Raw genomic sequence first — 15,959 nt, forward strand, 5'->3', positions numbered from 1 at the left:
CTGAAAAAAAATTCCTGGAGAAATTCCTGGCGAAATCTATGGAGTAATACCTGAGGAAATGTTTCGAGGAATTACTGGAACAGTTCCAGGAGAAGTTTATTTTCTGGAGAAATCCGTGGATAAATTCTTGTAGGAATACCTAGAGGAATTATTGGAGGAATCCATGAAGAATGATTTTGCGGAGCAATTAATAGAGAAATTTTTATAGTTGTCCCAGGAAAAATTTCTGGACAGATTCGTTGAAAAATTCCAGAAATAAATCCTGAAAAAATGTCTGTAGCAATCCCTGGATAAATTTCTCGAGGAATTTCTGGATATGTTCCGGGAGAAATTTCTTCGGGATTTTCTGGAGAAATCCGAGCAGGAATTCCTTTAGGAGTTCTTGAAGAAATTCCTGTAGGAATATCTGTAGAAATTCCTGAAGGTATTGGATGATTTTCTTGAGGAATCTCTGGAGAAATTCTTGGAGGAATCCATGTTTGAATTCCGGGAGGTAATTCTGGATAAATTCCTGAAGAATTTTGTTGTGTAATAACTAGAGAAATTCCTGGATGAATTCTTTAACGAATTTCTGGACAAATATTTAAGGCTTCCCGGAGGAACTCCTCAAGGAATTTTTTTGAAGGATTTTTTTTGAGTAATATCTGAAGAAACTCATGGATGGACTCCTAGATGAATTCGCGGAGAAATTCCTGGAGCAATCCATGGAGAAATCCCTAAAGGAATTCCTACAGAAATTCCAAGAAAAGATCCGGGAAAAATCTCTGCTGTAATCCTAGGAGGGATTTCTGAAGGAATCTGTGAAGGAATTCAAGGATGAATCCCTGGAGAATTCCTAGAAAAATTTCTGGAAGAATCCTTAAAGGTTTTTTTTTAGAGAAATTCCTGGAAAAATGAAGTAATTCCTGGAAAAAATTCTTGAGGATTTCCTTAAGGAATTCTCTGATAAATTTCTGGAAAAATGTTTGCGGCTTCCTGGAGGAATGATTCAAGGAATTCCTCGAGCAATTTCTGAAAGATTTCCTAGAAGGATTTTTGAGGAATATCTGAAAAAATTCATTGATGGAATTACTGGCGAAATCCATGGAGAAATTTTTAGAGGAATTCCTAGAGGAATTCCTGGAACAGTTCCAAGAGAAGTTTTTTTTTCTGGAGAAATCCGTGGATGAACTCTTGGAGGAATACCTAGAGGAATTCTTGGGGGTACCCATGAAGAATTTTTTCGAGGATTTTCTGGAGCAAAAACTAGAGAAATTTTTGTAGTTGTCCCAAGAGAAATTTCTGGAGAGATTTCTGGAAAAATTCCAGAAAAAAAAAATTCTGAAAAAAAATCTGTAGAAATCCCTGGAAAAATTTCTCGAGGAATTTCAGGAAAAGTTCCGGGAGAAATCTCTTCAGGATTTTCTGGAGAAATCCGAGCAGGAATTCCTTAAAGTATCCTTGCAGAAATTCTTGGAGGAACCCCTGTAGAAATTCAAGATGGAATTACTGAAGAAATTTTTGAACGAATGAATGGAGGAATTCCCGAAAGAATTCTTTGAGGTATTTTTTGCGAAACATTCCTGGAGGAATTCCTGGAGAAATTCCTGGATGATTTTCTTCAGGAATCTCTGGGAAAATTTCTGGGATAATCCATGTTTGCATTCCGGGAGGTATTTCTGGATAAATTCCTACAGAATTTTTTGGATTCATTTATGAATTCTTAGAGGAATAACTAGAGAAACTCCTGGATGAATTCTGTAAGCAATTTCTGGACAAATATTTAAAGCTTCCTGGAGGAATGTCCTCGAGGAATTAATGAAGGATTTTTTTGAGCAATTTGAAGAAATGCCTTGGGAATTTACTGGAGGAATCCATGGGGGAATTTTTCGAAGAATTCTAGGAGGAATTCCTGGAAGAGTTCCGTTAAAAAATCATTTAGTATTATTTAAAGGAATGCGAGGATCAATTCTTGGAGGAATCCCTAGAAGAAATCTTGTAGGAATTCTGTCAGTCATTCCTAAATGAAAATTTCAGGAGGAATCTCTGGAGGAATTATTGGAGTATTTACCAGAGTAATTTTTTGAGCAATTTGTGGTGAAATATATGAGGTTTTCTGGAAAATTAATGGAGGAATGCCTGAAGGAACTTCTCAAGGAATTTCTGAAGGAATACCTTCTGAAGGAATTTCTGAAGACATTAATTATTGCATCCCTGGAGGAATTCCTGAACAAATTTCAGGAAAAAAATCCTGGCGAAATTCCTAAGGAATTCCGTGGAGGATTCCCTGGTGGAATTTCTCGCGGAATCATTCGAGGAACTCCTGGAGGAATTCCTGGGAGAGTTTCGTGTGAAATTACTTTAGGATTTTCTGGTGGAGTCCATGGATGAATTTCGGGGCGAAATCGAAGGCATCTCGGAAGAATTTCTGGAGGAATGTCTGAAGGAACTACTCGAGCAAATTCTGAACGAATACCTGGAGGATTTTTTTGATCAATTTCTGAAGAAATTTATGAATAAATTCCTGCAGGAATTCTTGGATAAATTGCTGGAAAAAATCCTGAAGTAATTCCTGAAGGAATCCATGGAAAAATCCTTGGAGGAATTACTTGAGGAATACCTGGAAGAATGTCGTGAGAAATTCCTTTAGCATGTTATGGAGGCATCCTTGGAGTAAATATTGGGGGAATTCTGACAGACAGATATTCAGGATTTTCCCTAGAAAAATGTCAGGAGGGATCTCTGGAGGAATATTAGGAGTATTTGTTGGAGGAATTCCTGGAGGATTTATTTGAGAAATTTCTGGAGAAATATATGAGGCTTCCTGGAGAAATGTCTGAAAGAACTCCTCGAGGAATTTCTGAAGGAATTCCTGGAGAAATTTCTGGAGGATTGCCTGGAGTTATTCCTGGAAGAATTTTGAGGATATTTTTTAGGATTTTCTGAAGGAATCCGTGGAGGGATTCCTGAAAAAAAATCACTGGTTGCATATTGGAGGAATTTCTAAAGAAATGTCTGAAGGAACCCCTCGAGGAATTTCTAAAGGAATATCTGGAGGAATTTCTGAAGAAATTCAATAATGAACTTCCTGAAGGAATTCCTGAAAAAAAAACATCCTGGAAAAATCCTGGAGAAATTACTGGAGGAATCTGTGGAGGATTTCCTGTAGAGATTCCTGGCGGAATTTTTGGAAGAGTCCCGGGAGACATTCTTTTATGATTCTCTGGAGAAATTCTGGCAGAAATTCCTGGAGGATTTTCTGGAGAAATTCCTGGAGGAATTTCAGGAGGAATTCTTGGAGGATTTTTTTTTTGAGGAATTCCTGTAGGAATTTCTGGCGTTATTTCCAAGAAATTTCTGGAGGTATTTGTTGAGGAATTTAAGGATTTTTTGAGATAATTCATGTATGAATCCCTGAAGGAATTGCTGAAGAAATTCGTTGAGAATTTCCTGGATAATTTTCTGAAGAAACTTCTGGAGGAATTTCTCGAGGAATTCCTGGAAAATATTCTTCATAAATTCCTTCAGGATTTTCTGAGGGATTCCGTGGCGCAACTCCTAGAGGAATCCCTGGAGGAAATATTGGGGGAATTCTGCATTTCTAGAGGATTTTTCCTAGAAGAAATTTCAGGAGGAATTCCTGGAGGTAATTTTGGAAGAATTCCTGGAGTATTAACTGGAGGAATTCCTGGAGGAATTATTTGAGGAATTTCTGGAGAAATACGAGACTTCCTGGAGGAATTTCTGAAGGAATTATTGGAAGATTTTCTGGGGGAATTATTGGAGGAACTCATGTACGAATCTTTGGAGAAATCCTGGAGGAATCTCTGTAGATTGCAACAAGGATTCCGATCAAAATGTTCTATCTAGGAGTTCTGACATTCTCCAATTCTAGCATCACTTATTGTCTAGGATCAAAATTCTTTCACAACGGCAATATTTTTTTTCTATAATTGATAATTTTCTAGATATTTTCCATTGTATTTGATACGTTTATAAAATTTTATAAGAGTCGAGATAATGACTTCATACTAAAGTTTCGTATTGCCTTGAAATCATCACCATCCGAAGCCTTCTCCAGAATCCCAATATGAAGTACTTGGAGATGTTAACACCACAACATGTTGAAACCCCTACTTGGGAATTCATATTGCGTGTAACACCATCATTCTATTTTGCACCATGATCATACATATATTGCACCATTATTATAGTGCCCCCCCTAAGCAAGAACCCTGCGCACGCTAGTGGAAGGTTTGCAATAGCTTGAGTTCACCGTTTAGCCGGTGATCACGTATTTCTAGGATGGGCTCATCAGCGCTCAAACCGAGTAAGTTTTGACCACGTGGTGTGCCTAAACACCTCGTCGTTTGAGTATGATGTCTTCCACTGCTGCGAAACTGTGATGTGCATGGCCACAAAATGTCACTGAAGTTTGCATCAAAGGAAGGCAGGCAATCACTCACAACTTTCCAAATCCAACTCGACCAAAGTGTACGGTAATCTGCTTTTCATCTGTCGCGAACTGGCTTCGACCACACCATAAACTGAAATTTAAACAGCAAATTCGCAAGTATGATGCGAAGATGCCTGTTGAAGCCTTCCCGGTAGCTTGCTCAGGGCAGGAATGACGAACGCGATCCACCCTCAAAGCTCAATCCAAAACCCTAGAATTTAAGCCATTCGAAATTATTATCAAATAGATCAAACAAACTAGTAAAATGGAAGATACAGTAACGTTGTATAGTAGGATCCTAGTTATTTTTTAGTTTTGGTTAGGATTGTGCGCGCACTTTTTATAAACTTTAGGATTTATAATAAAAAAGGAAAGATTTAACCTTCATGGTGACTTGGGTCACCAAACTGTTGGCTGACACTGTAGACTACTTCAATACGGTTTGTTGAACGGCATGTCCCGAACTCGACCGGATCGCGTCGACGGTCGTTCAGCGGGGATCACCGGCACTCGCCGATGGGTGGTTACCTCCAACGGACTCGGGGTCTGCAGGACGTGGCGTAGCGGTGAAGAAATTCTAGGGCCTTCTCCTGGCTGGGCAGCGTCGACAGCAAATCGTTGGATGGCACTGGTGGATGCCGACTAACGTGGAACCACGCTAACACTCGCTCATCCTCGGTACACTTTCTGTACCTATACCTGCATTCGTTTTATCTACTTCACAGCACAACATTACTATTTTAAAGTTTCGCAGTCGAAAATTTTTCTGCCCGGTAGTCAGTCTATCTTACTTAGCATAAAACCTCCTTTTGGAGGGTGGCCTCATTGTAGCCTATTGTTGCAACTGGTAAGGCGTATCGGATCGCGAATTTTTAGTCGGTTTTAAGCAGTGCTGGAAGAGCCACAGCGTAACGCTCGTAAATCCCGATCTCATCTTCTCTGGTGATGCTGTGAGTTTTGCTGCGCCAGGTCTAGGTCTTAGTCTTCGCTTCCGCTGTTAGAGCCTTTACCTCGACACCCTCGCCGAGGACCTCTTCCGCCACTCGTAGGCGATGCATTTGCGCGTTTTGTCGCGCTTAAGCTCGAGAACCATCCTCGACCTGTACGAATACGTCTATATCTGCGAACGACAGCTCCCAGATCCACCCCTAGCAGAAGAGAAAATCAACAGCATAACAAAATATGTTATTTTGGCGTAATAACTGCATAATGTAATCAGTATTTTTTATGTTATTAACATATCTTATCATGTTATAATCTTGTCTGTCATAAGCGGCAAAATAGCAAAAAACATAACAAAAAATGTTCTTGGAAGACCAATTTAATAACATGTTTTGTTAGATTCAATAACAACTTCATTTCATTTAATTTATTTAGTTAACATCAAATTCATGATAATACTGAATCAACAATTTGTCGCCATAATACTCGATTTGCAGCTGCAGCTCTCCAACGTCGGTCACGCCCAACACTCGCCAGATCACGCTTCACCTGGTCCACCCATCGTGCTCTCTGCGCTCCACGCCTTCATGTACCAACCGGATGGTTAGCAAACACCAATTTTGCAGGGTTGTTGTCCGGCATTCTTGCAACATGCCCTGCCCACCGTATCCTTCCAGCATTGGTCACTTTCTGGATGCTAAGTTCGCCGTAAAGTGCAGCGAGCTCGTGGTTCATCCTTCTCCGTCACACACCGTTCTCCTGCACGCCGCCAAAGATCGTCCTTACCACGCGTCGCTCGAAAACTCCGAGTGCTTGCAGATCATCCTCGAGCATCGTCCATGTCTCGTGTCCGTAGAGAACCACCGGTCTTATTAACGTCTTGTACATGGTACATTTGGTGCGGGGGTGAATCTTTTTTGACCGCAGTTTCTTCTGAAGCCCATGGTGGGCACGACTTCCACTGATGATGCGCCTTCGTATTTCACGGCTCACGTTATTGTCAGCCGTTAGCAAGGAACCGAGGTACACGAATTCTTCTACCACCTCGAAAGTATTCCCGTCTATCGTAACATTGCTGCCAAGGCTTGTCCTGTCTCGCTCAGTCCCACCTACCAGCATGTACTTTGTCTTAGTCACATTCACCACTAGTCCGACCTTTGCTGCTTCACGTTTCAGGCGGGCGACTGTTCTGCCACCGTTCCAAATGTTCCAGCCATAATATCCATGTCATCCGCAAAACAGACAAATTGGCTGGATTTCGTGAAGATCGTACTCCGGCTGTTGAGCCCGGCTCGTCGCATCACACCTTCCAGGGCGATGTTGAATAGTAGGCAGGAAAGTCCATCACCTTGTCGTAGTCCCCGTCGAGATTCGAATGAACTGGATAGTTCACCCGAAATCCTTACGCTGTTCTGCACACCGTCCATCGTTGCTCTTATCAGTCTAGTCAGCTTCCCGGGAAAGCTATTCTCATCCATAATTTTCCATAGCTCTGTGCGGTCGATACTGTCGTATGCCGCTTTAAAGTCGATGAAAAGGTGATGCGTTGGGACCTGGTGTTCACGGCATTTCTGGAGGATTTGCCGTACGGTGAAGATCTGGTCCGTTGTCGACCGGCCGTCGATGAAACCGGCTTGGTAACTTCCCACGAACTCATTTACTTTAGGTGAAAGACGACGGAAGATGATCTAGTCTAGGATAGCACTTTGTAGGCGACATTCAAAATGGTGATCGCTCGGAAGTTCTCACACATTAACTTGTCGCCTTTCTTGTGGATGGGACAGATTATCCCTTCCTTCCACTCCTCCGGTAGCTGTTCGGTTTCCCAGATCTTGACAACTAACTGGTGCAGACAGGTGGCCAACTTTTCCGGGCCCATCTTGATGAGTTCTGCTGCGATACCGTCCTTACCAGCCGCTTTGTTGTTTTTGAGCTGGTGGATGGCATCCTTAACTTCCCTCAGCGTGGGAGTTGGTTCGTTCCCGTCCTCTGCTGCACCAACATAGTCATTTCCTCCGCTGCCTTGGTCCTCTGTGCCTACATTCTCTTCATCATTCAGGTGCTTGTCGAAGTGCTGCTTCCACCTTTCGATCACCTCACGTTTGTCCGTCAGGAGGCTCCCGTCCTTATCCCTGCAGATTTCGGCTTGCGGTACGCAGCCTTTGCGGGTAGATCTTACGTGTTTCTTGTAAACGACACAGCATTTCCTCGCACTCCGTTTCTTCCAGGCGGCGCTTTTTCTCCCGGAAGAGACGGGTCTGCTGCTTCCGCTTCTGTCTGTATCGCTCCACATTCTGTCGGGTTCCATGCTGCAGCATTACCGCCCGCGCTGCATCCTTCTCCTCCAGCACCGCTCGGCAATCCTCGTCGAACCAATCGTTTCGTCGACTCCGTTCCGCGTGCCCGATGGCTGCTTTGACTGTACTGCAGCAGTCCTCTAGAGGGGCCACATCAAGCACACCCTCGTCCGGCAACGCTGCTACTGCGCGTATGCGGTGGCGACATCCGGTTGCTTCAGTCGCTCTAGATCGTACCAGGGCGGCCGCTGGTAATGTACATTGTTAATAACAAAGACTTTTGGGCGCAGTTTAACCATCACCAGGTAGTGATCAGAAACAATATTAGCGCCACGATAGGTCCTAACGTCGATTATGTCGGAGAAGTGCCGTCCATCAATCAGAACGTGGTCGATTTTCGATTCCGTTTGTTGTGGTGATCTCCAGGTGTAAGGATACGGGAGGCTGTGCTGGAAGAAGGTGCTACGAATGGCCATGTTCTTGGAGGCGGCGAAATCGATGAGGCGTAGGCCATTTTCGTTCGTCAGCTGGTGAGCGCTGAACTTTCCAATCGTCGGTCTGAATTCCTCCTCCTGGCCTACCTGAGCGTTTAGATCCCCTATGATGATCTTGACGTCGTGGTCGCGTTCGAGCCGCGCGTAAAATGCGTCTTTGTCATCATCAGTGCTTCCAGAGTGTGGGCTGTGCACGTTTATTATGCTAATGTTGAAGAATCGGCCCTTGATCCTCAACCTGTACATTCTTTCGTCGATCAGCCACCAACCGATCACGCACCTCTGCATGTCACCCATCACTATAAAAACTGTTCCCAGCTCACGTGTGTTGCCGCAACTCTGGTAGATGGTATGTGTCTCAGTATAGCGGGAGGGTTTACACGGGTACACTTTCTTTCAGGTCACGGTTTCAGGTAATTCAACTGGTAAGTATTAGCGTCACTACAGGTAAGTCTTCTTCTTCTTCCTTTTCTTCTTTATTTAACTCAAACTTTCACTTAATTTGCTACTAATTGTCCACGAATTCACTTTTTATTTTTAAGTTCAACTTTTCTTATTTCTACTAATAACTAATTCATCGTAACTTTTCTTACAGTGCAAAAATTCAAATAATTATCTAGTATACTGATTAGTAGTATGACACCGAACACTGGTATGGCGGCTTCCTAACGTCCGTGATGCGAACCTGCTGGTACAAGAGAGAAGCTCATGGCGTTTCGGGTTCGTATTTATAATCGCCGCCCATGATCGCCATCACTCGTTCCGAAAAGTCCCGAAGCACGATGACTGGCGAGTTTCGGTTCAGTGGATTGATGCATTTCGCCTGATTTGCCCTAGTGGTGGATCGTCGTCGAACAGATGATGGTGATGATGATAGATGTCGAAATGGTGCCTCACGTACGCGCGAACACACTGGCCCCTCCAGAAATCCCATTTCTGGTGTGCTGATTCGATGATGATCGTTGACAGTCATAGAGGGAGCAAGCGGTGCATCTTCTCTCGTTGGGTGGATCGATGATGACGATGTTGATGACAGGATGATTGTTTACATTGCTGGACTCGCTTCGTTCATCGTTGGTCATTTCGTTCTAACCTGGCAATCAAATAAGACCCGGTAGCCTGATTTTTGCGGGGATAAACAGAATGGACAGGTGCTTACCTAGTCCCTAATCAATTAGGGCCTTGAATTTTTATTGCAGGAGCAGCAGGACAGCGGAAAACCTCGGAGAAAGTGCCGAAGTCGTCAGTTGCAGGCTGGTTGGATTTCTTCGATTTGGATGCTGTTGTTTGGTGCTTGTGGTGATTCATCGGATGGAGGCGTTGTTGGAGAGATTGGCAGCAGGCATATTTTCGTTACCGGCCGCGTGTACAAGCCGGTGGATGTTTTGACGGTGACAACACGAACGACACCGTCTGGACCGGGATGCACGTCGTGTATTCTGGCCATCGGCCAGCGCATAGGAGGAAGGTTTTCATCCAACAGAACGACGAGCTGATTCCTTTCGAGGAGAACAGGAGGATTACACCATTTCGATCGTGGTTGGAGTGTGACGAGATAGTCCCGATGCCATCGCTCCCATATTTGTTGGTAGAGTTTCTGCGTTTGCTGCCATTTCTTCAGCCGATTAAAGGGAATCGAAGTGACGTCAGCGTCAGGAACTGCTTTGAGGGCTGATCTGACCAGGAAGTGGCCAGGCGTTAGAGGTTCCAGGTCCGACGGGTCATCGCTGATGGACACAAGGGGCCTCGAGTTCAGGCAGCATTCGATCTGGGACAGCAACGTCTCCATGTCGTCGTACGGGAGTGTTTGTGTCCCCAGAGCCCGGATAAAGTGCTTCTGTGCCGAATTAATTGCGGCCTCCCAGAGGCCACCGAAGTGGGACGCCTTAGGAGGATTGAAGTGCCATCTGATGTTGTTGTGTGCGCATTCCTGGGCGATTTGCTCGTGATGTTCCTTGTTCTGAAGAAGTTGGCGTAACTCATTGGCAGCTCCGACGAAGTTTCGCCCATTATCGCTGTAGATATCCGAGCACAGTCCTCGCCGGGAGGCAAATCGACGCAGAGCTTGGAGGAATTTGGCTGTAGACAGATCGGCAACCAATTCAAGGTGGACGGCCTTTGTGCAGAAGCACACGAAAACTGCAACGAAGGCCTTCCGTGGTGATGCTTTGCGTTGTGTTGGCTGTACGAAGATCGGTCCCCAATAGTCGATTCCAGTCGAGGAAAAAGGTCGTGATGCAGTAATTCGGGCTGATGGTAATTCCGCCATGAACTGCTCGATGCGTTTCGGACGTGCTCTGAAGCAGATGGTGCATGTGTGGAAGATTTTCTTGGCCAGGTCCCTGGCCCCTGTAATCCAGTACCGGAGGCGGAGAAGACCAATCAGCAGTTGGGGGGCAGCGTGTAGATTTTCCTCGTGAATGCTCCGAACCAGTAGAGCGGAGATTGGGGAAGTCGATGGAAGAATGATTTGGTGTTTAGTGTCGTAGGATTGCTGGGATCGGTGCAGGCGGCCTCCAATGCGAATCAGATTTTCCGAATCGAGAATAGGGTGGAACCATTTTAGCCGGGACTTGGTCGAAACGAGTTGCTGGTTTTGGAGGCATTTCCACTCGTTAGGATAGGATTGTTGTTGCACCAATCTAATCAGAGTCTTTTCAGCTTCTTGTTTTTCCTCTGCGCTGATGATGGGAGATGCTGTTCGAGGTTGATTGCTTCGCCCACAGTTTTGCAGAAAACGTCTGCAGTATGCGGTCACCCTAAGCATGCGCTGGTAGTTGGAGAATCTGCTGACGTAGAGATCGATGAAAGATTCTTCAACTGTTGCAGAGATGATGGTTGCTGGTGTCTTCCTGATTTCGCATTCGCTTTGAGGATTCACTGCAGTTAGATGACCACTGGGCCAGTCCGCTTGGTCTCGTTGTAGCCACCTTGGACCGTGCCACCACAGGTCATTAGAGAGAAGAAGCTCGGCTGAGGTTCCTCGAGAGAGACAATCAGCGGGGTTTTGCTCACCAGCTACGTGCTTCCAATTGCAATTGGTTGTGGACAGCTGTATTTTGGAAACCCTGTTCGCCACGAAGGTTGTCCAAGTAGACGGTGTACAATTTAGCCAACTGAGGACAGTTGTCGAGTCGACCCAGAAGTAGGTTTCGGGGCGCATAGACAGAGAGGAGGTCACCTTTTCGAATAATTGCGCTGCGAGAAGGGCACCGCAAAGTTCCAAACGTGGAATGCTTTGCCGTTTCAAAGGCGCAACCTTTGATTTTGAGGTCAGCAACGCAACCTTAACTTGCCCAGACGAATTTTCGGATTGCAAATAGACACATGCACCATATGCACTCTCCGATGCATCCGAAAAGAAGTGCAGCTGCAGTGTCGTCGCATCAGAGCATAGGACAAAGCGGTCGATTTTGATGTGATTTAGCAGCGGAAGCTGCTCGTGGTAGGATTGCCAACGGTCCCGTGCTGCTACAGGAAGCTCTTCGTCCCAACCCCAAATACTGCCGTTGCTGCTTTTGAGAGTCCACAATGCCTGCATAAACAGCTTGGCGGTTGTTACAACGGGGCCCACCAATCCCAGTGGGTCAAAAAGCTGAGCGATGTAGGAGAGGGCCAGGCGTTTGGTGAGCGTTGCGGTCGGATCTGCTTGAGGTAGTTTCACGTTGTACCTCAATATGTCGGCGTTTGGTTCCCAATGAAGTCCGAGGGTTTTGATGAGCTGGTCTCGATCCAAATCGACAGTCTGCTGCAGAGCCTTGTTTTCCTCCGGGATATCTTCCAGAACTGCGGGCTCATTCGATGCCCACTTTCGTAATTCGAAGCCCCCACGTTCCAGCAATGAGTGCAATTGCCTTCGGAGGTTGATCGTCTCGGGTATGCTGCTGCCACCGGAGAAAAGGTCGTCCACATAAAAATCCTTACGTAGGACTGCAGCTGCCTCCGGGAACTCGTGTTGTTCATCGTCTGCTAGCTGTTGTAAGACTCGCGTTGCTAGAAATGGGGCACTAGCGGTTCCGTATGTAACAGTCTTGAGCTCGTAGGTGTCGAGGGCGTTGTCGGGGGACTCTCTCCACACAATACGCTGCAGCGGCGTGTCTCGTTCGTCGACCAATATTTGGCGGTACATCTGCTTAATGTCCGCAATTAGCATCACGGGATGAATCCGAGAACGTAGAACGATGGATCGAAGGTCGTCTTGTACGATCGGTCCAACTAGCATCGCATCGTTGAGGGAGTTTCCACTGCTCGTCTTGCATGACGCGTCGAAGACGACGCGCACCTTCGTCGTCGCACTATCCTCGCGTATCACAGCATGGTGGGGGAGGTGATATGTTTGGGTGGTTGATTCTTCGGTGTGAGCTACTCGTTGCATATGGCCCAGGTCGTAGTACTCCTTCATAAAGCTGCTGTACTGGGTGCCCAGATGAAGGTTTCGCTGCAGGCGTGACTCAACCAGTTGGAAACGGCGAACAGCGGTGCAACGGTTGTTGCCAAGGTTCTTGATGACGTCATCTTTCAGTGGGAGACGAACGACGTATCGGCCTTCTTGAGTGCGAGTAACGGTTTGACGGAAGTGTGTTTCACAAGCTGCTTCTTCTACCGAGTGGCAGGGGGATGCTTCGCCTTCTTCGATGGTCCAAAATCGTTCCATTAGCTGGTGCAGGTCACCGACAGCTGCGACGTTGGCGGTGATGGTAGTGGACGGTTGGCAATGGTTAGAACGACCGGAGACCACCCAGCCAAGGACAGAGTTGATGAGCATCGGCAAATCTTCACCAAGGGGAATTCTGCCAGGGACTTTAAAGAGATCAAAAAAGATTTCGGCACCAAGAACAAGATCAATGGTGCTGGTGGTGCAGAACGATGGGTCTGCCAACTGCACCCCTGAAGGAATTTCCCAAGTCGAGATGTCCAACGACGTTGACGGTAAGCTGACCGTGACTTTTGGGAGCACGAGAAATTCGGCGGTGGCAGAATAGTCGCTGATTCGCGAACGAATCGTAGAGGTGAATTTGTGTTTGGCTTGCGTAGTAGAATGCCCGATGCCGGCGATTGGAATAGAGACCCTTTTGCGATGCACCTTCAAGAGTTGAGAAAATGTTTCGGTTGCAAAACAACATTCGCTTCCCGAGTCGAGGAGCGCTCTAGCGATGTGCGAAGTGCCGGTGTCGTCGATTATGTGCACGACCGCAGTAGCTAACAGTACGGTTGCACGGTTTCGGCCAGCTGAAGCGTAGCTTTTCGGTTGCATGTGTGTTGCAGACGCGGAGGTGGTAGGTTGCTCGCTCGTAGATTGCGATGGTGGTTGTTTCGATGCGACTTCAGGTGTCTTCTGCGTGGATGACGAATCGTTGCTGCACAGTTGAGTATGATGACGACCCTTACATCGCCGACAGGTGTTGTTTGACGAACAGTCTCTACTCATGTGTCCCTTGCGAAGGCAATTCCTGCAGAGTTGGTGACGGCGTATCTCTTTCTCCTTATCTTCGACGTGCATTTTGGAAAACGTAGGACACATGTACAGCGGATGCTGCTCAGGACAGAGGATGCATTTTCTGCCGTTGACCGGAGAAGCCCCGTGGCTGGCGAATGGACGTGGGTTAGACAGCTTCTTAACAGAGGTGGGTCCAGAGGTGTCAGGAGCCTTATGACTGATACTCTGTAGTACGTTGACCCTCCGTTGAATGAAAGTGGTGAGCTCCTTGAAGGTAACGGCACGTAAGGTGGACGAATGCTCCTCCCAGTCCCTCCTTGTAGTGGGATCGAGGCGACTGCTTAGCATACGGACTAGTAGAATGTCCCAAGCGTTGGTTTCCTCCCCCAGTTGCTGAAGAATTCGGACGTTGGCCTCAAACTTTTCTACGAGAGAGTGTAATTCTACAGACGATTCTCGTTTGAGGGTGGGGAACTCGAAAAGCGCATCGACATAGGAAGCTTTCAGACGACCAGTGTTCTGAAAATGTTCAACCAGCAGATTCCACGCAACGGGATAGTTTGTAGCGGTAATTGGTATGGTCTGAATCAGTTTCAGAGCCTCTCCGGAAAGTGACGACCGGAGATAATAGAATTTTTGGATACTGGACAGGTCTTGCGAAGAGTGGACTAGCGATATGTAGAGGTCATGGAAGTTTAGCCAGTGCTCCAAACTTCCGTTGAAAACAGGGAGCTTCACATCTGGTAGACGAACGTGTGTAGACGGAGCATGAGGTTGGGCGCTTGGAGGAAGAGCAGGCGAGGGGGGTGGTGCGATAGGCGACTTGTTCAGCAAAAACCCTTTGACTCGGTAGTATTGGGATTCCATATCAGACCGTTGCTTGAGTTGGTCCTCAATGCACTAAGGGCCAGAATCGCAATCTAGCGGAACAAAATTAATTACTCCAAAACGAAGCATTTCCGACACATGGTATCTTCGACAAAGTTGCTTGACATCAGCAGGGGCATCTATTGCTAAGAACGTAGTAGTTCGCAACTCGTCCGCATAGGTGGCGCCACCATCTAACTTCTTTGTTTTACGTTCTAGAGACTTGGCGTCTTCGGCAAAGTTGTTCATTCTGGCAAAATAAACAACACTCTCTCAGACGTCAAAATTCCACAGCCTACTGTTTTCGAGTTATTTTAAAAATAAAATACATTCAATGAAAAACCAGTTTTTTAAGCTTATTTTAACATTTTTACTAGAAACCATGTGAGTTTAAATTTTTTCCCAATGCAAATATGTCAAACCAAACACATTCTATGGAAATATATTCAATATTATCATTAAAAATTTTAAATTAAAATACAAATTCGAAAAAATAGTGTGAATTTCAAGCCTTAATATCTCACAAAGCGCAAAAAATCGCAACTTCAAATTTTCAGCAAATACGAAGCAATACTAGGTGAACATACTGTCAAAAATTTGGAGAGGTATTTTTTGGTGTTTTTGAGATAATAGCTTTTTAGTAACACCATAAATATAAGTAGTGCCAGCGTGTAACTTTTTACTGTTACACATTAGAGAGTTTATGTCTTCGAGAAAGTTGTTCATTTTGACTAAATAAACAACTGTTTCTTAGACGTCAAAATTCCACGGCCTACTGTTTTCGAGTTATTGTGTATTAACTAGATTTTATTGATAAAATTTGTCAATAAAACACATTTTGATGCAATAGTATGAACTATTTTTTATTGTTTTTGATTTTACGATACATAGTAGGTCATGAAAATGTCAGTTTCGTGGAGCTCCAGTTTCACAATCTCTAGAGATTGATCAACGTCCTTTCCATCCAGGAACAAATCCACGAGCTCTCAGCAAGATATTTCGCGGTCTAAAATTTAAAAAGATTGACAAAAAAGGTTAAGCTTACAACATTTGGAAAATAACATGCAGAAAATTAAGAATACCTTGAGCCATGCTGACAATAGTATACTGATATTTTCATGACCTACTATGTATCGTAAAAATTAAAACAATAAAAAATAGTTCATACTATTGCATCAAAATGTGTTTTATTGACAAATTTTATCAATAAAATCTAGTTTATATACAATAACTCGAAAACAGTAGGCCGTGGAATTTTGACGTCTAAGAAACAGTTGTTTATTTAGTCAAAATGAACAACTTTCTCGAAGACATAAACTCTCTAATGTGCAACAGTAAAAAGTTACACGCTGGCACTACTTATATTTATGGTGTTACTAAAAAGCTATTATCTCAAAAACACCAAAAAATACCTCTCCAAATTTTTGACAGTATGTTCACCTAGTATTGCTTCGTATTTGCTGAAAATTTGAAGTTGCGATTTTTTG

The 15,959-nt window shown here is 45.0% G+C and overlaps 2 protein-coding genes across 2 annotated transcripts in view; both read right to left on the minus strand.

Moving 5' to 3' along the window:
• Window positions 1-15,959, minus strand: part of LOC134291451 (potassium channel subfamily K member 18) — a 202,566-nt gene that overhangs the window by 140,038 nt on the left and 46,569 nt on the right. The gene's annotated exons all lie outside the window — the stretch shown is intronic.
• LOC134290636 (uncharacterized) lies at window positions 9,412-14,472 on the minus strand. Its single transcript, XM_062857811.1, has one exon. The coding sequence runs from the start codon at window positions 14,470-14,472 to the stop codon at window positions 9,412-9,414; it is 5,061 nt and encodes a 1,686-aa protein (XP_062713795.1).

Source organism: Aedes albopictus, chromosome 3 (assembly GCF_035046485.1).
Source record: "Aedes albopictus strain Foshan chromosome 3, AalbF5, whole genome shotgun sequence".
Taxonomy (NCBI): Eukaryota; Metazoa; Arthropoda; class Insecta; order Diptera; family Culicidae; genus Aedes; species Aedes albopictus.